General features: G+C 47.3%; 1 protein-coding gene across 5 annotated transcripts in view; it reads left to right on the forward strand.

The window, feature by feature from the left end:
• The window catches only part of TNIK (TRAF2 and NCK interacting kinase), a 138,679-nt gene extending 114,078 nt beyond the window's left edge, over positions 1-24,601 (forward strand). For 4 of the 5 annotated variants that reach the window (XM_052685230.1, XM_052685232.1, XM_052685231.1 and 1 more), the window contains 14 exons: positions 372-535; positions 1,816-1,913; positions 6,960-7,144; positions 10,544-10,670; positions 12,809-12,973; positions 16,792-16,906; positions 17,405-17,575; positions 17,766-17,909; positions 18,245-18,379; positions 18,889-18,989; positions 20,238-20,387; positions 20,793-20,952; positions 21,464-21,603; positions 23,199-24,601. In XM_052685230.1, the coding sequence (XP_052541190.1) occupies positions 372-535; positions 1,816-1,913; positions 6,960-7,144; positions 10,544-10,670; positions 12,809-12,973; positions 16,792-16,906; positions 17,405-17,575; positions 17,766-17,909; positions 18,245-18,379; positions 18,889-18,989; positions 20,238-20,387; positions 20,793-20,952; positions 21,464-21,603; positions 23,199-23,282 (1,939 nt within the window). In that variant the 3' untranslated portion in view covers positions 23,283-24,601. The remainder of the gene's footprint in view (positions 1-371; positions 536-1,815; positions 1,914-6,959; positions 7,145-10,543; positions 10,671-12,808; positions 12,974-16,791; positions 16,907-17,404; positions 17,576-17,765; positions 17,910-18,244; positions 18,380-18,888; positions 18,990-20,237; positions 20,388-20,792; positions 20,953-21,463; positions 21,604-23,198) is intronic. The other variant, XM_052685233.1, reaches the window with a different exon arrangement.
• The last annotated feature ends 310 nt before the right edge of the window (positions 24,602-24,911 follow it).

The following is a 24,911-nucleotide window of genomic DNA, read 5'->3' on the forward strand; positions in this document are numbered from 1 at the left end:
AATTCCTGCTTTTATTCTGGATATTGGTAGTTAATTCAGGTAGTTCCAGCATTGCACTTGTATGGGCTGAAGGGGAGTTTGAAGCAAAGCAGCTTGGAATTTTTTGCAAGCATATAAAACTGCTCTAGTTGTTTGTTTCTTTGTGGCTGTGATTCAGCTCTGCAAAGGTGTTGGGTCCCTTGTTCTGCTGTCTCTCAAGCTGCCATGGATTTCAGTAGGGCTTACAGGATCCGTAGTTGCACAAGGGAAGACTTCATCCCTGTCTTCTCCAGCAGAAAAACTATCTGCTGACCGTGCAACTGTCTGGCAGCTGGGGACGGCGCCGAAGCCCCTGTGGCCTCCCTGATGCAGTCTTATTTGTGCTCCCTCAGCAATCCAGACCTGAGGAGGACGGAGCCCATCATTGAGAGCCCTCTGCAGAGGACCAGCAGTGGCAGCTCCTCCAGCTCCAGCACGCCTAGCTCCCAGCCCAGCTCCCAGGGTGGCTCCCAGCCGGGCTCCCAGGCTGGCTCCAGCGAGCGCAACAGAGTCAGAGGTGAGGTGGCTTCTTCTGTCAGATGTCCCTTAAAAAAATCAAAGGATTCCTCATTTCTGATGTACTTCTTTGACTAACTTGTAAACGGAGATGCCAGCACTGCCTTCTGCCTGGATGCTGCTGAAGGCACTGCTGCATGCTGATGGGAGCGCGGTGCTGCCTTGCTCTGCCAAAGTACTGCATTGATGAGTAATTGGTGTAAGAGGAGATGATGTTTGCGCTGTAATATGGAAAAAAAAAAAGAGTTCTGGTTGTCTCTCTTCACTGACCCAAGTTCAGATCATGCCAGTTTCTTGGGAATGCATTTCCACATTGCATGGGTGTATCTTTCTTTGGTTTTGATCTTCATCTTTGTGCAAAGAGTGAGGTGGGAGCAGAGGAATAAATCAGCCTGGAAGCTGCTTTCCCTAAAATGCTTTCAGAAAGGAACTGTGTTTACACTGGGTTTATATTTCTAGTTGAATTGTTTCCTATCATCATGGAGCCATTCTTAAAGATTTTCTACTCTTCCATTTAATCTCACTAGGAGTTGCTACAGCACAGACAGCCCGTTTATCTACATTTTTGTCACAGCTCTGGAATATAAAACCACAGAACAGAGGAGCATTAAAACAAATGTTGCATCCATGCTTTGAATTTTTTATGACCTCACTGTAAGATGACATGTCTTTTGTTGAAATAATCACTTCTCTAGGTAGTCAGTAAAAGTAATTTATCACTGATTGTCCTTTTCTGTTTGTTTTAGTTTTTGCTAATGAGGAATCCTGTGACGAATAATATCCTAGCAGTGTCAGGTGCTGCAGAGCTTTTAATTTATCACACGCCTTGTTTTTTGTGGAGTGAATTTGGTAGCAAGAAGAAAGGCAGCAGTGCTGAGAGCAGCCTGTGCATGGAGACAGAGCTGGGCTTTAATTTTGTTGCGGGATGGGAGAAGACTTACTGCAGCAACAGCCAGACAGAGAGGAGCAGGGGGATTTTTTGAAACAGAAGCAAGACAGGTAGACTTCATTAGTTGAGTAGAAAGTGCCCGTTAGCAGGAGATCCAGGCTTGAGATGTCTTCTAGTTTTACCATGGTTTTCCTGCTCATAACAGGCAATAGAATAGCTCAGGAGGGGCTGCAGTGCCCTTGTGCAAGCAGGAGGATGATGAAGCTCCCCTGTGCCCACCATTGCACAGGGCTGGGAGCAGCATGTGCAGCAGGCAGTGTCCTGGCCAGTGTGCAGTTTGCATCCCTGTCAGAGTTTTAGTTTCCCTCTCTCTTTGCTTCCCTTTTGCCCAGGAAACGTCAAAACTGAAGGCTCTCCCGTGCTCTCCCACGAGCCCCCTAAGATCAAGCAGGAAGACAACCGAGATGTGACGCGACCAAGCCGACCCGCTGTGAGTCTTAACTTATTCCCTGCAGGAATGTTGCCAGTTGGATTGGCCGGGTGTCCGGCCAGTGCAGTAGTGCAGCTGTGGGGACCCCAAAAAAGAGGCTAATACCACTGCTCCTCCAGCTGAGAGACTCGAAAGCGGCGGTATGGCAAGAGCCTGTGGGAGATTGGAATGCTTTAAGAGAGTGCATGAGTTTGATCAGGAACCCAAGTCTAGGGAAAAGCACTTAAGCCTGTGTTTCCAAACTGAACAGATGCTTAAGTGCTTTGCTAGATTGGGCCCAGTGTCTGCCTCTGGCACATTGTTGTGTTCCGTACTGCATGGTGCCCTGCAGCGGCCCAAGGGATGCTCCTGCTCGGGAAGGCTGGGTGAGCGGCCCTGACAGCCTTCACAGCTCAGAAACCAGCTGGGTACTGCTTTACTGCTGGTACACTCCTGTGTCATTACTGCTAGCAAAGGCCCAGCAAAATCTCATCCAAAGTGTTTCTTTTTGATTTCGTGTTGTTGACAGTTGCATTTTAAAACTTCAGAGTCAGCCTAATAACAAAACGAATTTCTACTGCTTCTCTTTTATAACATGTATTAATGTTTTGCTGATGTTGTTCTTTCTTTACACTCCACAGCGTTGAGCTAACAATTCTAATTTTATTTCTAACCTGCTTGCCCTTCCTCTGGCTTTTTCCTGTCCCGATCTGTTTCCTCTGATGCTGATTAATCTTCCCTTACTCACAGAGCTATAAGAAAGCTATAGATGAGGTTAGTGATATCTTTTCTCAGCGGGTCATGCCAATGCGAGGTTGCCTAGCTAGCGCTTAATATCAAACCGGGTTTTCTTGGTGCTGCCGTTCAAAAAGGTGATAATGCCATGAGTTGGGTCAGGTTGGAGATGTTGGTGGGCACCTCGAGCCTGCCTGCGGGGAGGGGATGGAGCTGTCAGTGCATCCTGCCTGCCCACGGGCTGTGCGGAACCCACTGGCAGATGGTGTGAGTGGAGGCCAGGTCTGTGTGAACCTTCATGCTCTCAGCAGCTCCTGCTACCGTTGTTCTGCATTTTTATACAGACCAAGAGCAGAGTTTCCTTGTGTCAGTGGAGGGGATCCGGACAGACTGAGCCGCACGTCAGATTCTGCTCCCAGCTACAGCCCTCCAGAGCCCGCTGAGTTCAGTGGGCAGATTGAGCTATATTTGAAACGCAATTTAGGCCCAATTCAAGCGAAGGCACTTGGCAAGTAGAGGAAAACAGAGCAGAGAATCTGGTGAATAATTCACTGTTAGAAACCAGACCATCAGCTGCATCGAGGGAGTGAGGGAGCTGTCGTGGTTTGTACTGGCTGGGAGTCTCAGCCTGCGGTGTAGGTGGGACACAGCTATCACCAGCCCATGAGAAGTGTTTTGGGTGCTTTCTTTATTCTTCCTACATTGAGGTTTTCTTCTGAGTGTTCAGAAATAACAGAAGGTGGAGGGAAGGAAAGAGGGAAGGAAGGAAAAGTGTTTGGAGTGTGAGACAGTGATGCCCTGTTAAAAGAGCAGGTCGTTACAGCAGCTCCATCATGTGAAGTGAGGGCCAGATTCTGCTCCATGCAGAGCATCACTAGCAAGGCGGTTTGAATGTGTTCTACCCTGTGTGGATGGCAGATCAGCTTTTAAGCTGATAGAAAAATAATACAAAAGGAGGAGGAGAGCGTGCTGGTTAGTTAACTTGTTCTTCTGGATAAAAAATGAGCAATGCTTCATGTTTAATGAGGTGCTTTCTTGAGAAAAAAGCATGTCAGTCAGTGTGAGGAAGGCAGCATGTATGCTAAATTCAAGTTAAATGAGCTGTATGATTTTGGAAACCAATCTGACTTGATTCCAGCAAATATTAAATCTAAAGACATCTTTGCAATTAAAAGTAATTAAAGAGCACTGATACTGCTAACTTAACATATTATGCCACCTTCAATAATAACATTTCAAACAGATGTGGAGCCACAGAACACTTTATTTCTAATTGTCAGATGGTTTTTGGTCCAAGAGCAACTTGGAGAAGCCATTTAATCCTACAAAGTGCTCATTATCTAGAGAACATGATAGCATCAAAGAATTAACCATCCTGAGGCAAAGCTCTAACTGGGAACTATGAGTTTTCTGATAGTATTGTTTGGGAGTATTGTTGCTATTAGAGCTTCCAAATTAGTTATTAAGAACTAATTAAGCTGATTTTAGAAATATTTGGCTCTCTCCTAATGATGACCAAAGAGTATGTCCGTGGTTTCAGCACACCCTGGCTTTTCAGCCTTGCAGAGGTGGTGAGCTTGGTTTGGGGCAGTGCGTTTGTGTTGTGGTGCTGCTGAGTGCAACCCTTACTCTGAGCAATCCCACCCTGTTTGGTGATAAGGTCTGCTCTGGGAGGAGGCACCTGGAGGACATCAGGCTCTGTGTGCAGCCTGGGGTGCCACACAGGTGGATTTGGGGTGCAGCACCAAGCTGGCTAGGCACTGCCCTTGTGCAGGCAGGGAGCTGCCTCTGTGCACATGGAGCAGGGGAATGTGCAAAAGGCAGTTTTCATGGTCCGTCCATGCAGGGCAGGGCTTAGTGCTACTCCCACAGTGCAGCAGATCTGCCTGCAATTCTAAGAGGCTCTTACACACTTTTCTCTTAAAGTCCGTTCCAAAGTGGAAAAAGCTTTAATCCGAAGCAAAGGAAAGTGCTCAACAAAGGGCATATTTGTACTCTAAACAGACAGCGTTGTTAAGCTGTTGAAATTTTCACTGAAACAATAATGTCTTAGAAGCTGCTGCAGCCTTAATTAAAGTAATTAGTTGTCATGACTGCAGATTTGACTGTATTTCAATCCCAAACATATTGGCATCAAAAACAAACTCTTTAAATACCACATTCTCCCTTTAATCACGATAAAGAGCCTTTTTTTAAAGTTACAGGGAGCGTTTGGATTTGCAAGATGTATAACATCCATTATGGGTGTCTGCTGCATAGGTTGATCCTAAATTTCTGTCATTAGCTTTTTTCGTGTGCTGATATCTGTGGCTGTGGGGCTCTCTGTTGTCCCTGGGGGTCTCTCCTCTATGCCAGCAGGCTCTGAGGCACACCTTTAATCCTAGTTATCAACCAGCACCACACACTTTAGTGTGGACTGAATTTCTGAGCAGTTTCTCATAGGTAAAATGAGGCATTTTAGTAATATGTTTGCACAGAAGATGTCCATTCCTCCTCACTTTTCTTCTCTTGCCATGTGGAAAACAACTTCAGTGCTGGAGAGAGAGGGCAAGCCAGGCTTGGTATGGCCAGCACAGCTGACACAGCAGCAGAGGTGTCTTCACACACGGCCAGAACCCAGTCTGGGTTCCCAGGGCCCATGGGTGCCCAGGACAGGGCACAACTGGGAGCAGAATGCAGGGGTGCGGCCCGCTGTCCCACCGCCACCAAAGGTGGGCACCTCCCGTGGTGCTCTGTCACCAGTGTCAGGGTTTGGTTCTGAGAGCTGTTCTTTGCCCCAGACCCAATTCAGCGGGGCTCGAGAGCAAATTCAAATGTCAGTAAAGCATTTTGTTTGATGTGTATAGAACGGGGGATAAATGATTGCTCCACTTGAAGCTACGAGGGCTTCACTTTGGGGTCTAATGGCACAGCAGAGCTTGTTACGTCCTTTATAACGGCCAAGTACAAATTGCTTGCAAAATATGATTAAAAACAAACTGGGTTTCCATCTCAGCCATAGAAGCTTTTCATCGTCCTCTCCACGTGTCGACGGGATAGATTTTAAGAGCTCCCTTTGCAACCATAATTAATATTGCTGTAGTCGCCCAGCTGGAACGGTAAACTGGAAATGTGTGGCGCGCAGTAACGAGAGAATGTGGCCATAAAACGATTGTGGAATTTAGTATTTTTCAATGAGTTTCTTTCTCCCTAATCCTTTATCTCTGACCGAATGCACTGATGGCTACCTCGGTCACTAATATAGGGAGAAATGGTAAGACTGACAATCGCGATGCTTTGTTCGTCATGTGCATGTTTTGTGCAACAGAGTACTCTAACCCATTCTAATTAGAGCTCTCATGCTTTTTTGCCCTACTGCTTCCCCCTGCATTGCTATAAAAGCATGTAAGATAACAAAAAGTCTATTTTCTACACGGTGCCTGCAATGTTCCTTGTTTTTAAATAGCGGTGTCTATTTGATATGACTGTCGGGTCTGAGGCCTCATCAAAGTCATGGTAAACTGAAAAATTACTGCTAGGTTTTGAGACTGCTCCCATCTTTTTCTCCCTTCGAGGCTTTTTTTTCCCCTAGCTTGTAGGCTGTCACATCTCACATAAAGTGCTTAATGGTTCCCGCTGAGGAATTTTTTGTTTTATTTTTTCCTTTGAACGATTGCATTTATTCTTTCTTTTTTTTTTTTTGGTGTGTGGCTGACTCAGAGCAATGACTCAGAAGTCTGGCTGCACAGGGCGCTGCGCTGAGCCGGGCTGCTCCCCTGGGCGCCCCGCACCGCGACTCGCAGCCGCCTGGCAGCCGAGACTCCTCACTGAAGCAGCTCTTGACTTGGGGATTGCACCACTCCATGGAAGACGCTGTCATTGCTTCCTTCCCAAATGCATTTATTACAGAATAAATACAATTCTGGGCTCTCTTTGAGAAGTTTGAAGGAAGAGAAAACCCTGCAGGGGAAATTCTCCATGCCAATCTTTGAAATGACGTTTTCCAGTTTACTATGATGGTGACTGAACATCACCTTTTCCAACAAATATAATTTTGTCGTGTATATACATATAAGTGTGTGTATCTATATGCACATACACGTTCCAAACAGAAAAAGAAGAGGTTGGCTATTGATTTTTCAGTGAGCATAAATCAGTTTTGTTTTGTTTAATAAATGCTACATGCTACAAACATTGTCTTTCGTTCGTCTCATGTTTGTAATGACTCTGTAAAGCTATTTCTCGTTGCTCGTGCTGTTAGCATTGGCTTTTGAAGAGATGTGTGTGACCTTCTTCTCACTTCGGACGTAATAGCTGTCGATTTCCTGTTTTGTTGCCCCCCATTCCCTTTAGGATCTGACGGCCTTAGCCAAAGAACTGAGGGAGCTGCGCATCGAAGAGACCAATCGCCCTCTGAAGAAGGTGACAGACTACTCTTCCTCCAGCGAGGAGTCGGAGAGCAGCGAAGAAGAGGAGGAAGATGGGGAAAATGAGACACACGATGGGACCGTGCCTGTCAGTGACATCCCAAGGCTCATGTAAGAAGCTCTTTGTTTTGGGGGAAATCGTAGCACTGCAGCACTGTGCCTTTCTGTGGAGGAGCAGTAGCTGTGGTATGGGATGTATCAGAGCACACTGGTGTTCAGTGGCTGGAACTGGGAGCAGCATCATGGTTTCAGAGGGTGGTTTGCTCAGATGTGTCTTTTTCCTCATCTGAATTAGAGCGTTTAATGGAGAAAACTGGATTTTCTAACTGCGCATTCACTGAACTTGTATTCCAAGTCAATCCCAGGCCTGTTCCTGCCTGCAGACCTGCTTGACGCTCTGCCTGCTCTTTGGTCTGGTCTTGCTCCAGATCAAGCCATAACGAAGCATGGTATTTGGTACCCTCACCAGTGCCACCTACTAGAGCCTGGATTATTAGCACGTAATGTTCTGGGATTTTTGTCATTGATTTCTCTTGTTGGCTCAGTCCCTGTGCAGGCTAAAATGCTGAAAGTAAAAAGTCAGCAGGCTATAATAGAGCGTTTGTGTCCCTGTTGTAGGTTGTCAGACACTTCTCCTTTTGAATATTTCACTAGATGAAAGAGGAGGGAAGCATAGCATCGACATACACAAGACACAGCTGCCTTCATGCAGACTGAGTTCACTGAGGCTCCTCCACCAATGTGTTGCTGTTCCAGGTCATGGCAGCAGGGGTTTGATTCCCTGCACTTCTGAATTCAGAGCAGAGTGGTGGGAAGGCTTGAGGGGCCTGTTAGCATGTTAGTGGATCAATTTCCATTCCTCCTGCTAATTGAAGTGGATTACTAATCAATGGGGGTGTACCATACTCCATCCCTTGACTGGACCAGTAGCAGCAGGGAGATATGAAGAATCCACTTAATGTTCCTGGGTTGGAGCTTTCTTCCAGGAGAAGCAGAGAAGTCAGAATTCATCAGAGAAAGGCAGGAGGCAATGAGATGCCATGACTATGCAGCAGTCGGGTGGGCAGTCGCACGTTCACGAAGGGAGCTTAGGGCTGCATGCAGAAGAGTTTAATCAGAAGTGGTTAATCTGCGCTGCCATCTTTCCACGAAACACCTTGAGTTTGAACCCAAGGAACGAAAATGCCCACGAATGCTTTGCAGCTGGGTTTATGGGATGACAGACGTGGCAGTGAGATGAGTGCCCCAAGTCCACCCCAGCCCAGTGCTATCCACACTGTCCCATCCACAAACATGCCCCAGGGGTGTGCGTTGACGTGCAAGCCCTTGTGTCTGAACAGGGGCAGGTGTGCTCTTTGGCATGTGAGCTAGAGGTTAGCAGCTCTGTACGTAAGGCTGTGCAGGAATCTAGGGGCTCAGCTGCACAGCTGTGTGTGGAGGGGAAAGAAAGCGGATGCTTGGTTTTGCACTCATTTCTCAGAGGGAACGTTAACATGAGTTCAATCCAGATGTAGTTGGTTGTTTTTTCTACACAAGCTTTATTTTTCCTGTGTTTGGTATGTTTCATTAGATGGCTGGGAGAGATCATCTCATTTCCTGCTCTTTCTGAATGATCTCCATATAACCCATCTTTAATCCCTCCTCCACTTCCTTGAACATCCTTCTTGAGTACTTTGCTGCTCTTTATTCCAACATTATCCAGTCTCCCGTGATGCAGCTTAAAAAAAGCCCATTGCTTTTCTCTCTGGCATACAGGAGGGAGTTTACTCCTTCTGCCTCTGCAGATACCTTTTCTGTATTGAAGCCTGTGGTGGTTCCCTCCAGCTCTCTCTTCTCTAGGCTATACCTGCCAGCTCTCACTCAGGTCCAGGGCTTTCTTGCAGTGCGACCTACAGAATGCATGCTGCTGAAATTTGGGAATTTGGGGCTACGTGAACCTTCCATTCACTCACAGCATGCTCTCAAAGTTGACATAGCCTCCTTTTCCACAATTTTCTTTTCTCTGGAAGTGGAACAATCGTGTTGTTTTCCCATTCTTTGGTGGCATTGAAATGCAAAGAGTAGGAAGGAGGTGCAAACTGAAGTGCTGGGGAAGCAGGGTGTGCTGTTGTGTGATGTCTTGTGTTGCGTTGTGAGTTTGCAATGAAGTGATGTGAGTGAAGATGTGCTGAACAGTGCATTCATACTGATGGCAAACAACTGATGGTGTGTGTGGCTCTTAAATGCAAAGAAACTGGTGTGTCAGCAACACCTTCATACCAGCTGTCACAGGGCAATCCAGGAGCCTTGTCGTTTGCTTATGGTTGTATTTGAAATGTATGTAATCTGCTCATCTGTTAGTAACGTAAAATCATAAGGTATGGTGGGAGCTCACAGCGTGTGACATTCGCTCTGAGGTAGTCCTAAAATTTCACATTTGAGAGTAAATTTCCAGCACAAAAATAAACTCAGCTGCTCCCAGCATTCCGTATCTCAGAGCTGGGTCCCGTGGAGGAGATTGATGATGTTTCTGCACAGAAGAGGTGCATTAAACAGCCCGTTAATCTCTCAAGTGGACTGATATCAAACCCACACCGTGAATTGCTCCTCCAGACCATTTGTCCTGATGTTACTGCTAGAACCAACCTCTCATGGTTACAACAGAAAGCCAGGGCATGGCAGAGTGGGGTCACTGTGTCCTTACCACGAGCACGTCTGGCTGGAGTCAGGCTTGGCCAGCTGTGGGTGGGCTGGAGGAGAGGTGCAGGTGCCTCGCTCAGCATCAGCCACCGACAGGGAGTGCTTTGCTGCAGTAATGAGGAAACCAAAGCCTTGATGCTTATCAGTGTCAGCTTGAGTGGCAGAGGCACCCTCATTAACGTTGGTGTATTGCCAGCTGCAAAGCAGCTTTCTGGAAGGAGCTCCGCAGCCAGGTCTGCCTGTCACTGCAAGATTTATTCTTACTTCTCGAAATCTCATCTGAAAATGACAGGGTGTGTTCCATGCCAGAGTGGTAACAGCCTCAGAATGATGCTCTCTTTCTCAGAGTGGGTCTTTTAACACAAGGGACCTGTAATTATTTTCTGCCTCCCTCTCTGATGCCTTCGGGGCTAATTCATGGGCTAGGGCTACATCTTCACCTGAGTGATGGTGGAAAGCTGCGAGGCGGAGCCGGGGTGTGTAATGCAGACATGGTAACATGAAGCTTCTGGTCTGGTGTTCAGAGCAGGTGGCCAGGATCCACCCTCTGTTTGTGAGAGTTGTCCTGTGGTGGGTTGGGTACCCCGTGCACTGCTTGACTTGAGTTGACAGCAGTGGGAGTAATCCATCTTCCTGACCTGGTGCTGTATTCCTGTATTTTTGACCACATCAGTGATTTCTCCAGACATTTAAATGGCTGTGTTTTCTAATTTTTCTTCTTGTGCAATAGAAAGCCTTACCCTGTCCAGAAATATTACTGAATTGGAAGATTTTTCATCTAGTTTAGCTAAGGAGGTGCCTGTCACTAATGCTTTTCTATTCTGTCTTCAGACCAACAGGAATTCCTGGAAGCAATGAGCCATACAACCTGGGAATGGTGACAACCCACGGTCTGGAGACTTCCCATGCAGATACGTTTAGCAATATTTCAAGGGAAGGGACTTTAATGGTGAGAGAGGTAAGTTGTAAAACAAAGATTTCCATGGAGCATCTTCAGGAGGTTTTGCCCATGTAAGCACAACAACTCACAGTGCTGTGTGTCCGGAACACAAAATGACTGAGTAAATTGTGCTCGTTAGTGCTCTCCTAATGCAATTTACACTCAGCAAATGTGACAAGTGCAGATGTTTCTCAGAACTACAAACAGCAGTGAATAGTAATGCCGGAGCACAGCGGGGTGAATGCTCACATAAACAACTCTACTGTAGTCCCAGTATAGCTCCAAGCAACAGGAGTTATCTTTGGTTTAGAGTGCTTTTTTGGAGCCAGGCCCGATGCTCCCCCAGGGCTTTGCAACCTTTACCACCATACAGCTGTAGGAGGCGTTCAGGAGGTGTGGTGTTTTGGAGGCTTTCTGTGGGGCTGCAGGCAGCCATTGCTGCTCAGGAGGATTAAGCCAGTTGGCTGGAAGGCTGAGTGCAGCTTCCATCAAACCCAGACACTGCAGACATCGCTGCTGCTGCTGCTTTCCCACTCAGAAATCTTGGCCCAGTGCCTTTGCCGTATTCTCAGAGACCACATCTCCTTGTTGTCCCAGTCTTCCCTGCTCCCATGAAGCACAGTGCTAACACAGCAGCACAGCTTGGTCATTTCTCATCGGTGGTACTGAAAAAAGAGGCAGGAGAAGGTATGTCCTGTTGGTTGAGGAAGGCCTTCCCCAGTGTTTCTTCATTTTGTCCTGTAACATGCTGCTGGTGCCATTGGAAACAAAGACAGGTAGCAGGTCATTACAAGAAAGAAGTTTCCAAAGAAGTTATAGAGTGTTTGTTGCAGGTTTATTGCTGTTCAGAAATGCACAGCTCACCTGGTCCTTTACCTGTTCTGATCAGAGATCTCTGAAGCTTGGTCAGCCCTGTGCACATCCTTGTGGCAGCAACACTGAAGAGGCTGAGTAAGAAAACAAGTCAGGCATTTCTGAAATGAGCTTGGATTGCATTGCAGCCATAATGTGCCAAACCAGTGAAGCTGTCAGCTAGACCAAGACTTACAGGAAGGTTTAAAAGCCACGGGAAAGATAAGCTGGAGAGGAAATCTCTTTGGGAGGAGAGAATGTTCTGACACCCAGCCCGTGATGCAGGGTGCTCACTCTGTTCTTCTGACCACAGCTGTCACAGTCAGAGGAAGGGCTCACTGACCTCCAGGGACTTTGGGCAAAAGCTTACGTGCCACCCTGCACAGGCAGGATGGCGAGGTGCTTGGAAGATGGGGTAATAGTTGATAGATTAATGTTGTCAGAGCAGACCGATAAGTTGCTGAGCCTGTTTCTGAGGAATTTTTTCACTAATCCTGGTAGGTGGCAAATTCTCTAACAATCTCATTGTACCCGAGTTCATCAGAATGGCAAATACCTCAAAACAATGGGCAGGGAAGGGAGAAGTTTCCTAGCACCTGCCTCACATGAGGTTGAGATTGAAAGGAGGAATGTATTGGAATGGCTGAGTGCTTGCTTGACATGGGCAACTGTAGTCAGCATTCACCTGAGAACACCCCGGGAGGTTTTCTCTGCAGACAAGTGATTCCTAGTGATGCTGCAGGGAATTCTGTGCACAGAGCGGGATGTGAATAGCTCTGCCACTGCAGGCGAGGGCGATGCTGTCACTGTTCACTGCTGTTTTGGGTTAAAGAAACATGCAACGGGGACTCTGTTGGCATTTGCGGTCAGGCTACTCGCCGCCGTAGCAGTGAAAAGCCATTAAAGCTCACGCTGATCAGGGGACAGATTCTGCTGTCACTGTGGCTAGAGGCAGTGTTGGGACGAGAGCTGGCCACAGGGCAGCCATGGGGCTCACACCCATGGTGGCGAGAGCAGAATCTGCCTTATGTTCCTTTTCTCAAAACAACGATGATCAGGCTTCTCCTTTTGTTGTAATGTGGCTAATTACTCTGTATTGACTTTGTCATTAACCCTGTCTTTATTTCTCCTGGGGGGGTTTGCCGCTTGCCAGATTGCATGGGGATGGAGACAGCAGAGAGGGTCCTTGTCCTGTTCTCGCTCAGGGAACTGGTGACTGCAGACAACGTGGTTTTGTTGTTTTCTCTTCTTTTTCTCTTTTTTTTTTCCCTTCTCTTTCTTCCTCATGCCTTGTGTTTCTGCAGACCTCTGGTGAAAAAAAGCGTTCTGGCCACGCAGCCAGCAATGGCTTTGCAGGCCACATCAATCTCCCTGATCTGGTGCAGCAAAGCCACTCGCCTGCAGGCACACCGACCGAGGCCCTGGGGCGAGTCTCCACGCATGCGCAAGACATGGACTCGGTGCCTGAAGTAGGTGGTGGGGGCTCTCCTCTGCATTGCTTTAAACAAGTATTAACATCTCTGCCCCGTAAGGGGCCTTTCTGCTTTCTTCCCTCGCTTCCTTTGCTCTTCTCTCTGTTTGTTTCCAGTCCGTGTGGGTGAGTGTAGGGAAATGAAAGGGGAGCTGGTGGGTAGTTGGTGTATGGGTTTGTGCCCTGTGGTAGAAGGGCCCGCTTCTCAACCCACCAGCTGAAGTGTTGGTGATGATGGCTTGAATGCTGCAATCTGATGTGAAAGTCCCCATCTTCTCATACCTGGAAATGTAAAAAGAATATGAGCCAATGGTGCCATTAACAGGAACCGGGCCCAGCTTCTACGTGTGCAGTCTCTGAGACTTTGTGATCCCAAAGGTTAAGAAAAACCAAAGCCAATGTGGCACACTTTTAACTTTTACCATGGACAAGATGTTACAGGTTAAGAGAGGGGAACTGGTGTGTCCTGCTGCCACCAGCAGCTGTGGGAAACGGTAATGTATTTCCCTGTTTCCCCATGAGAAATCAACCGGGTTGGTATTAAATAACCCATCTTATTTTTCTTTTTGTTTGGTTGGATATACATTGGTAGTTCTGTCATCCTCTCTCATAGAGATGATGTACTCATTTTACAGTTTGCTTTTACTAGCAGTATAAAAATGCAAATTGCTTGGATTTGTGTGCTGGTAAATTGTAAGAACAGACAGTGCCTGACTTGACCTCCAGGTTTTATCCATTTCCTTGCTGCCTTGAAAAGCAGCGCTGAGACAGTTGGTCCTGAAGTAACACCTTCCAGAGTCATCCTGGGACTGCTTAAACATGAGCAGGCAGTTTGCAAGAATAGGCTTTAAATATATTCATTTATGGAATACCAAGCAAGAGGAGCTTTTCCATTTCTGAAACTGCATTTTTAGGGCCAACTGAGCAAGGAGTGGGTGTAAGTGGAAAGTTTGGGATTCGGTTCTTCCAGGTGACTCATAAAGCCTGCAGACTGGCAGGCAGTGGCACAGGCACCTTACTTGGAGGTTATCCCTTGTCCTGATTGTGTGGAGACCCCTACAGCCGTGTCTTTGTGGGAGGCGTTGTGCACAGCTGCTCTCATGCAGGGCACTGCATCCACACTGCTGATGTTATCAGTGTTGTGCCCTGTCCCAGTGGTGCTGTGGGGTAGTGGAGCTAAAGGATAAGATGTCTCCATTGCCATAAGGATGCCCTTAGGGCATGGGCAAACAAGCTCTGCGTGTGTTGGCAGGTGGGGTTGGCTTGCACTCTGTGGGACCGCAGATGGATGCTTTAGGGCTCTCTGCTTCAGCCCATCTCAGAGCTGAAGCTGAAGCTAAAGCCCTGCTTATGGTGCCCAGCCATATTAATAGCATGGGCCACGGGTAGGGTGCACTGACAGACACTCTGTGTTGTCCTGAAGGCGCATGGATGGGAACTGTGAGAATGTCACACGGAGCAACCTCAGGTCTGTTGGGATAGCTGCAGTGAGCTGCACACAGAGCTGTGAAAGCCTCCAGAGCTGTATGAGTGTGGGGACTGCAGGGGATGTGTGGGACAGTTGTCAGGCTGCTCTTCCACACTGTTCCCCCTGTACAAACAGTGCTGCAGTGTGTCAGGAAGGAGTGGGTCTGAAAGGACCAGCACTATCTCACCCTGCAGCTTGGTGCTGTCTTCATAATCCAAAACAGACGTTTATAATCAATTGAACAGGACCTGAAGGAAGATGAGGGCTTAGTATTTAAATAACAGGCTTGAAAGTTCTTAAAATGCCACCTTCTTAGGAGAAGAACAGCTGAATCTGAGCAAAGAGGGAGGAACTGCTTGGGGGATTGGAAGGAGGGAGTTGATCATAGTTCACTTGTATGAAAGCACCTGGCTCTCAGCTAGAAAGCATCCCTGTAAATACTGAATATTTCTTCCCTCTTTGAGTTGTAGGTGCTTTATGGAAAAGATGCCCAGCACAGGAAAAAAATGTGTATTTATTCGATGTGAAAGAAGCACAGAGTAGCAAGTATATCTTGCGTGTACATATAAGTATATTTGGGCCATGCAGTATATGTAAGTCTGGTATCTGTTACTGCAGCCTTCTCTGCCTCAGGCTGCAAGCTCCTTACATGGGTCTCCATTCCCATTTTCTTTTTTGAAATCATCCTGTTTCTATGGCAACACAGGGCTGTCTCCAGGCCGTGGGAATGTGGATGGAGGCAGGCGCAGTGCAGAGCTGTGTGCTCACCCACAGCATGCAGTGCTGCTGGGGATGGGCTGGGGGCACTTCTGGGGCTGTTCTGCTCACGTGCCCCTCGAGAAGCCTCAGGCAGGAGTGAGGGTGTTTCCCTTCCTTCTTGGGAGACCTGGTGGCATGGGGGCTGAGCAAGGTGTGTTCCCAGTGAGGACAACATCCCAGGGAATTGGGACACGAACAGCCCTGCTGCTGCTGCAGGAAGATTTGATTTTTGCTGCTGTTACAGCTTTTAATGTAGGTCACAAACAAAGAGCACCCTGGATAAATACTGTGATAGGAGGAATAAGCTGCTCAGCGAGGGGGGAAATCGTTGCACTTGGACTCCCAAGTAAGGATGTCATTTTGCTTGGGAGAAAGCTTAGCCTCGTTTTCTGCCTTAACAAAGCAATGGTTTTAAAAAGAAATCAGTGTGGTGCTGCTGTTTGTTCCTATTTAGATCCCCTTGGCAAAGTGTTGGCTCTGGCATTCACAGAATCGCAGAATCACAGAATGGCCAGGGTTGGAAGGGACCTCAAGGATCGTGAATCTCCAAACACATGCAGGGCCACCAACCTCCCCATTTAATGCTAGACCAGGCTGCCCAGAGCCCCATCCAGCCTGGCTTTGCACACCTCCAGGGATGGACGGGGCATCCACAGCCTCTCTGGGCAGCTGTTCCAGCACCTCACCACTCTCTCTGTAAAGAATTTCCCCCTGACATCCAACCTAAATCTTCGCTCCCTCGACTTAAAACCATTTCCCCTTGTTCTGCAGCTATCAATCCTTTCTAAGAGTTGATTCCCCTCCTCTTTGTAGGCTCCCTTTAGGTATTGAAAGGCTGCAATGAGGTCACCCCGCAGCCTTCTTTTCTCCAGCTTGAGCGAGCCCAGCTCCCTCAGCCTGTCCTAACAGGGGAGGTGCTCCAGTCCCCATTCCTTACAATATGTTCAGGTTCAGTTTTCCTGACTCAGAAATGGCCTTTTTTGAAGCCTCACTTGAAATGCTGTAGACAATCTAAAGTACTTCCTTGGAATTGCAGGTAACCCATCCCTGCCGTACAAGTGACATGTGGTGGAGACCAGAGCTGGGGAGGATGGAGCAGTGTGGGATGTGCTGTGTTCTCACATCTGCATTCCCCGTCCTGTGCTGAGCACTGCAGTGGGGTGACTCGTGGGGCAGTCACATTAATGGGAGAAGCAACCCCTTGCCACTGACATCCCAGCCTGGGCTTTAAGACAGATGTGCTGTGTGCGGAGAAATTGTTCAACCCTGCATTCACTTTTGCCTCTGACACTGCGGCTTCTCCGCTAACCAGTCTGGCTGTGCTGTGCTTCTACTTGCAAGCCGAGCCCGTGGCACTGGGCACTGCTCCCCGTGCCTGCACTTCTTGTTCTCTGCTGCTCCAGAGGCATTCACAAATCCAGTGGAATGTTGTCTGTGATCACATCTGGGGGAGGAGGAGTAAATGTTCGTAGAGGGCTCACAAAGGGCGCCGCAGGGACAGGCACTGTGCGCTCGTTGCAGAGCCACACACACCAAATGTTAGTGTTATTTCTGTGCTCTGAGCTCGGTCTTCCGTCTTTATTTTGCAGTATGGAATGGGAAGTAGCACCAAAGCCTCTTTCACCCCCTTTGTGGACACCAGAGTGTATCAGACCTCGCCTACCGATGAAGATGAAGATGAGGATGAAGAGTCATCTGCTACTGGTAGGAGGCAGTGTGACCGTTTGTGAAGCCTGAATAACTCCCTTGAACCTCTCAGATTTCAGTTACTCTTGTGTTTGTACCCTTGTGCTTTCCAATTTCCATCCAATTCCCTCTCTCCATCACCAGTGAAATATCCCCAGAAAGAGAGAAGACAAGGAAGTCCACCCATCCCTGTCTGCCTGGGCACCTGGGAGAGTTGTTCCTGGCAGAGCCAGGAGGTGGCAGTCACTCCAAGAAGCTTACAGTTGCTTAGAACTCACTGAAAATAGATGCATGTGGACAGGGTTAGGGTTGGTCATCCCTGTGGGCAGTGCTGGATGTCTGGGGATGTTCCCTGTTACCGCTTCACTGTTGCTTCCAACCCATGAGAAAATACTGATGTTACCTCTCAAAACTTGCAGCTTGTAACAGAGTGATGACATCTCTATCAGAAAAAAAAAAAAAAAAGCAAGAATTTGCTTCCAATGACACCTCACTGTCCTGTTGTTTCCTTGTAAGCACTGTTCACCAGCGAGCTGCTCAGACAGGAGCAGGCCAAGCTGAACGAAGCCAGGAAGATCTCCGTGGTGAACGTGAACCCCACCAACATCCGTCCCCACAGTGACACCCCAGAGATAAGGAAGTATAAGAAGCGCTTCAACTCGGAGATACTGTGTGCTGCTTTGTGGGGTGAGCTCCTGGTCACAGCTCTGTCAGCTGAGACCCTTTGGTATAAGAGTGATGCTTCTTGTCTGCGGGAATGGGAATGCTGCCCTTAGTTACAATTGTCGCTTAGAGATAGCAAAGAATGAGCTTGGGCTGTAATCCTCTGGTGGGCAGCAGCCGTGGCTTCTTGTGCCCATTGGTCTCTCTGTTTCAGGTGTAAATCTGCTGGTGGGCACAGAAAATGGCCTGATGCTGCTGGACCGAAGCGGGCAAGGGAAGGTCTACAACCTGATCAACAGACGGCGGTTCCAGCAGATGGACGTACTCGAGGGCTTGAATGTCCTCGTGACAATATCAGGTGCTCCTCTCACCCCATCTCTGACCTTCTGGTTCCAAATGTGAGAAACGAGGATGTGGAAATTAGTGTGGGAATCCTGTCGAGGATGGTTGGTCATCAAATCTGGGAAGCTTTTGAGCTGTATCATCATTTCTGTAAAGCTTTTCAATGTCATTGTGAAAAGAGCTTTACTTTTATCTTCCTTGAGGAAAAATAAACATTGGAATCTCAGAGTTTCCCATGCAAACCCAGTAAGGCTGTGCACAGAGAGCTGGAGCTTGGGGCCATTCCTGGGGCTGCATGCTGCTTTGTTACCTCTCGCTGCCTCTTATGGCTGAGTTTCCCTTTGCCAACAGGAAAGAAGAACAAGCTGCGAGTGTATTATCTCTCCTGGCTGAGAAACAGGATTTTACACAACGACCCCGAAGTAGAGAAGAAGCAGGGCTGGATCACGGTTGGGGATCTGGAAGGCTGCATCCACTACAAAGTTGGTGAGTGGCTGGGGCCACTGTGCTGCATGGAGGAATTTGTAGTGCCAAGTACAGCCATGAAATGAGCAGCTGGGAGAGTAAGCAGTGAGAAGAGGCTGTGTGCCCATAGCTCTGAGCCTGGAGAGGGTGATGCTTGTTGGACTGCCCCGGGCTCCTTGCCTGCTCCACAGTACTGTGAGTGCCTCCATCACAGCCTGTGTGATAAAATGCCTTGGTAAACATCTTCCAGTTTGTCACATTGATTGTGTGCTGCATAAGTTACAAGCAAAAAGATATTTGGAGTCTTTGGGGATTTTTATTCTGTAGTCCTAGATCTGATCTGATGATTTTTCTTGAAACTATGAGTAGACAACAGCCAGAAATACTTTTTCTACTCATCTGTATGTGTTAGGTGGATGCTACTACGTGCAAATCAACAGAGAGATAGCCTTAGCAGCTGTTTCTGGAGATAAACTGTGCCATCTTGAAGCAAAAAAGAATGCTTTAAACATCTTCTGTTTTAATTTTAGTGAAATACGAAAGAATCAAGTTCCTGGTGATTGCCTTAAAGAATGCTGTAGAGATCTATGCTTGGGCTCCTAAACCATATCACAAGTTTATGGCATTTAAGGTATGTGTGCCTTGTCACCAGAATACGCTCTGTAATTGTAAACACATGATGTTTCTGTACTGTGTGGAGTAGGAAAGTGCTTTGCTTATAGTCCATCTCCTCAGACAGTGCGTTGTCTTTGAGGGCCAATGAAGATAAGCACCCGCAGGGTTTCCTTTCAGTCTTGCTGTGCAGTGCCAGGGCTTTCAGACCTCAAGGACACAAACAAAACCACTCCTCAGAAGCGTTATCATCACTGTACTTGCCCTGGTAGAAATGTTATGAAGCCCATGGCTGCAGAGATGTGATATGTGCTGCTTATGGCTACCAGTGAAGCATTAATATCGCTTATCCTGGGAGGCTTCATTGCAGAAGCTGTAGAAAGCTCACCAAATGTCCTTTAATAAAGCAGAGCTGAGGTTTTAGGGGATTTTTTTTAACCTTGTTTGCTTGCTTTAGCCACAGAGAGTGAAATCAGGCTGGTGTTATTTTCCATGTTTGTTTTGCAAGGTGCTCTTCCCTTCTGCAGTGTGGATTCTGTACCAAGAAAGTGCAGGGGAGCAACCTGCTGTTTTTCTCTCCCTTTTCATCTACCCCAGTTTCCTTCAGTGAGACCTTTCTCCTACATAACCTGCCAGAGGCTGTGCTGTACTTAGTACTTCAAAGCACTTTTCGTTCTAAGCTCTGTGCAGCAGCAAGTCACAAGGGGCAATGCCTCCTAGAGACTTCCATGCTGAGTAATCTCATTTTGAATCCTTCCAGAAGAAATGGGCTTATTTGGTATTAGGTCACATTTGCTTTCTCTGAACGAAAGCCAGAATAAATGGGCTGGGTGACGTGAAGAGCTCAGCAGCATTAGTGGAGCTTGGGATCTGTGGGCTTAGTGGGGATGCTGCCCAGCACTCCTGGTGCTGCTCTTCCCATCTGGGTGCTGAGAATCCTCCCCTTGCCTTGTAGGCACGGATCTGTTCAGGCAGTCGGAAGTACAGCTCACTGATCTCCTTGCTGGAAGTCAGTACTTGCACAGGGAGCAAGGGCTGCCCCTGGGGAAAAGATCTGTGCCTGACAGGGTGAGCACCTGTGTGCTGGGAAGGCTGGAGTGAGTGGGTGCTTCCCTGGGCATATGACTGAGGAGCAGCACGAGGAACAGAAATAGTGACACGCTTCGTAGGAAGCGCGTTCAAACAGATGCAATTTCAAAACCATACCAGGTGGCTGCCATGGGGTTTGCTGTTTCTTCTGTGGTGCTCACTAAAGGGGTTATAAAAGTCTTTTGCAGATCTCCAGCACAAACCGCTGCTTGTCGATCTCACTGTAGAAGAGGGTCAGAGGCTCAAGGTTATCTTTGGATCACACACTGGTTTCCATGTGATTGATGTAGATTCTGGGAACTCTTACGATATCTATATACCATCTCACGTGAGTACATGGGGGAGCACTGCTCAGAGAGGGGAGTATTTCCTCCCTAGAGCTACCTGTAAAACTCTGGGTTTATTTGCCTAATTTGACTTTGATTCATCAGTCAGCAGCTGCTGATCAGTGTTACTGCCAGGTGTCAATCTTTGGGTGTTGTGATCTCTGTATAATTGCTGACCCTGCTCATCCTTGCTGTGTAAGACAGCTTTGGCAGTAGTGTAAACATGGCAGTTGATTCCCCTTCAGGCTTATCTCTAAAAGCCAGTGGAAAAGCTTTGTGGAATGGAATGCAGGTTTTGTGGTTAGTGTGGCTTGGGGTTTTGTTTTTCTAAAGCTTTGCTCCCTTCCCCTTACCACTTCTTCCATTCGATGTAATTCTGACTTGTAGGGTGTTTATTTTAACTGCAGATTCAGGGCAATATTACTCCTCATGCCATTGTCATCCTGCCTAAAACAGACGGGATGGAGATGCTTGTGTGCTACGAGGATGAAGGTGTTTATGTGAACACCTACGGACGGATAACTAAAGATGTGGTGCTCCAGTGGGGAGAAATGCCTACTTCTGTGGGTAGGTCAACCCTTCCTCTTCACCTTCGTAAAGTAGAAATGACATAAGGTGCAGAGTCAGGCGTGCTGCTTATTTGGGATTTTGTTTATCAAGAGAAATTTCTCTCAGCCAGGTAAGAGATGTAGTTGCCAAATGTCTGTAGTTTGGTTCTGGACAGTAAAAGCAAATGACTTTTTGAAGATACTAACTGTGCTTTATCCCAAGTATAAACCATTACATTGGTGGGGTATTGTGTTGACTGGAGTTAGTGCCAGATGGGAGCTGCGAGAGCCTGGGTTGCTCAGCCCCATGGCCTGTGCAGGTGGGTCACTGTCACAGCTCCTCCCCTGCAGAAAGCAGAACTGATTTGTATTCCCCTTAAATGCAGGATTACTTCTGGATTAATACTGCTATGTTAAGGCTATTCAGCAGAGCTCTGTAATTCACCTGCAAAGACTTTGAATTCCTACCCATGGCGTAGTATTGAGCTCAGCACACATGGTAACACCTACCAAACGTTTTGTTTCGACAGCCTACATTCATTCCAATCAAATAATGGGCTGGGGAGAGAAAGCTATTGAGATTCGGTCAGTGGAGACGGGACATTTGGACGGAGTATTTATGCACAAGCGAGCTCAAAGATTAAAGTTTCTATGTGAAAGAAATGATAAGGTAAGTCCACTGCAAAATTTGTATCCGTGCTTTAAGGTAAAACCGATCAGTTTTAGACAGTCTAGTTTGTCTTGGGGTTAATAAGTAATTAAGCTCAAGGTCTTGTTTAATAAATGGTGCCCATAAGTCCCATCCCAGTTAGTTTTCTTCAGTGGACGAAGATCTCAGCCTGTCAGCAAATGCTCTTCTACTTCAGGCTGATGTCCCCACAGACTTAGCTTGAATTCCTCTCAAATGTTGCATCTGACCATTAGCAGTTCAGGCCACCAAATAAGCTCTGCAATGTTGAGAAATGGTAGTGCTAAGGTTGTGTGACAGCCCTAATTTGAACGGAGGTATAGAAACATTATGATGCATTTTCAGTTCAGATGCAGTTTGTGGTCGTAAAGTGTTTTCTCTTTTCTTGTAGACAGCACTGATAAACACTGTTCTGCAGGGGCAGCAGAGCCATGTGTAAAGGCACTTGCATCATAAAATTGTATGGCTGCATGGATGACCCCTGCCTTGGGTGTTGCTGAGGTGTGAAGGTGCACAGGGAATGAGAGAAGGAGGATTATCTGGAGGAAAAGGAAAGTTTTCATGGCAGGGATAGTTGAATAGTGAGATCTGTTTTCAGCCCTGATGTCTGCTGTCAGTATTTCCTGTGGCACGGGGTTTCACCAACATAAATCAAGACCATGCAGTAGGGAATTGTTTTGTGAGGAGCACAGGCACAAAACACTTGCAGACACTGATTGCTCTGTCGCCAGAGTAGGGTTTAATAACGTGCAATAAATAGGATTGGAGGCTGCAATTGGTTTATTTAGTTGGCCTGCCTGTTCAGTGATTTAAAATTAGGACCTGTGGAAGGGTTCCCTTAAATATTTGCACACGATGACTTATTTTTCAAGACTTCTGCTGTGGTCCAACAATGGTGGACACAGAAGAACCTTCTTCATAGAGAGGCCCAATACTTCTTTGTGCCTTGAATGTATTGAAGGAAAGTTTGGGTTTTCCCCAATTTAGCCTTCGGAAGTCGCTGAAATAATATAAAAAACTTCTGCAAAGAAAAGCATTTCAATCTGAGGCAGTGAAGCACTGTGTAACACAGTGTGTGTGTGAGTATTGACCCAAATGGTTAACGTTTAGCAAGATACAAATCACTGAAAGCAGTCGTATTAACGTTGCACAATAAGTAATGCTGTGGCAGTAACGTGATAAACGTGGTATTTGTAGACTATTCCAATCCTTGCTCTCTGCAGTGGTGATAGCAATGGAGGCGTTGTTACACGCTCGCTTTGAAGTGGTTGGGATTTGAGCTGTGATGCATGGGTTCACAGGGCCGGATCCTTCCTGGGCTGTGTTGCGCCCACTTTGAGCCACTTCCCCAGGCTGGGCTCCGTGCCTCCATGCCTCCAGCAGCCTTTCTGCCCAGATTGTTACGCCCAGTGTAGCACCATGACTGCAGTCACCCAGAGAAATGATCAGGCGATGAGGTTTAGGCAGAGGAAACTGCCCAGCCGTGGCTTCCCTCGTCCACGAGAGTTCAGATTATTTCTGATCGTCATAAAAATCATCAGCATTCACTGAGGTTTTTTCCCCCCGTCTCCAAACAGGTATTTTTCGCGTCGGTCAGATCCGGAGGAAGCAGCCAAGTATTTTTCATGACCCTCAACAGAAACTCCATGATGAACTGGTAACAGAAGAGCCCTTGGCACTTACCTTCGTGGCATTATTTCTAATTTAAAGGACATTAAATGGACTAACACTGTAGAGGCAGATGCGGAGGGCCCTGAGGATCACCGCTCCCCACGCTCCCCTGCCGCCCTGGGGAGGGCTCGGCACGCACCCCGCGCGTGGCTTGGGATAGGGAAACCACCTCTGGAGGTCTCCCGATTACGCTGTGTTATAGTGGGTTATGAGGTTGTTTTCTTTCTTTCTTTCTTTCTTTTCTTTTTTTTTTTTTTTTTTTGTTTTGTTTTGTTCTTCCCAGTTTTTCTTTGCCCCCTGCTTTGTAAGAACGGGGAAAGAAACCGTGTCAAAAAGTCTGTTTTTAATTCTGTCTGCCTGCTAGCATCAAATATATAGTATGTTGTAAAGTTACCAATTAAATCTGGTGAGAGACAGCACAATAAATGTACCTTTTATCTTTGTGATGAAGGCCATAACCGTATAGCTGGGTAATTTTAGAAATCTTTTGCCTTCACCAACATTTACATGTTGCTTTTGGCAGCAACGGCTTAACAGATTTTTAAAGAAGAGAAAAATAATAGGTTTTTTTCCCCTCTTTTGGGAAATGGATTTTAAATGGCTAAACTACTAGCCTTAGACTAATAAAAATCAGCTACCATTTTTGTCAAGTCTGTCCATCCATATTTCTATATGGATCTTCACATGATGCTGTGTCGTGATAGGGACAGCGGTGCCGTTTGATGCCGGCGGGAGAGGGCTGGGATGGAGGGGGGCTGGGGGGCCTCGGGCACCCATCCCATGGAGGGGCAGCCGGCGTGGGGACGGGCACAGAGCGAGCCGCCCGCTGTGCTGCTGATGGGCTTGTAAAGAGCTTAACAATATTTATGTGCGTGGTTCCTTCGGCCAAGGGTCTGAATCTATACTCGTTTTCTGCCCCCCCCGCCCCCCGTGCTCCCTACGAATTACCCAACATACAGTGAAAGACGACATCTGTGCCGAAATGTGTGTGTGTTTAGTTCGGGTTGAATCGTGTCCTTATAAACTCTGCTCAGTTGATTTACGTTTCAGTGCGTATCTGGGGTTTTCTTTCTCAGTAGCTGCAAGCATGGCCGCTGTGGTATTGGGGTGTCGCATAACAAGGTCTGTGTTGCTGGTTTTAACCTACCTCGTTTCGTTTGGGTTGTTTTTGTTTTTGTTTTGTTTTCGTTTCGTTCCGTTGTTTTGCTGTTGATCACAGCACTGTTACCTCCAGCGACATATAGAGAGCTTAACTGGCAATCTTGGTGTACTCAGTAACGATGGCTTTATTAAAAAATGATTAAATCAACAGGACTTGGTCAAACTCGAATCTTTATCCAGGGCGAAAGCGTTGCTCACCAGGGATGGGATGGGGTGGGATGGGATGCTCTGCCCACAGTGGTACCCACGTGGATGGGGCACTGCCCCCACCGCCCCTGTTGCCCCGCAGCACAGCACGGTGACAGCCCTCAAACCCAACCCATCACCGATTGCCACCCACTCTGTGTATTTCCACTACCTGAAACCAGAGCCTTCTATCAAATTATATTGCAGGCGCATCTCTCCTTCATTTCATTTTGTTCCCCCCTCAATGTGACTGGTTCAGAATGCGCAGCTTT

Source organism: Tympanuchus pallidicinctus, unplaced genomic scaffold (genome assembly GCF_026119805.1).
Source record: "Tympanuchus pallidicinctus isolate F22 unplaced genomic scaffold, pur_lepc_1.0 scaffold22, whole genome shotgun sequence".
Lineage (NCBI taxonomy): Eukaryota > Metazoa > Chordata > Aves > Galliformes > Phasianidae > Tympanuchus > Tympanuchus pallidicinctus.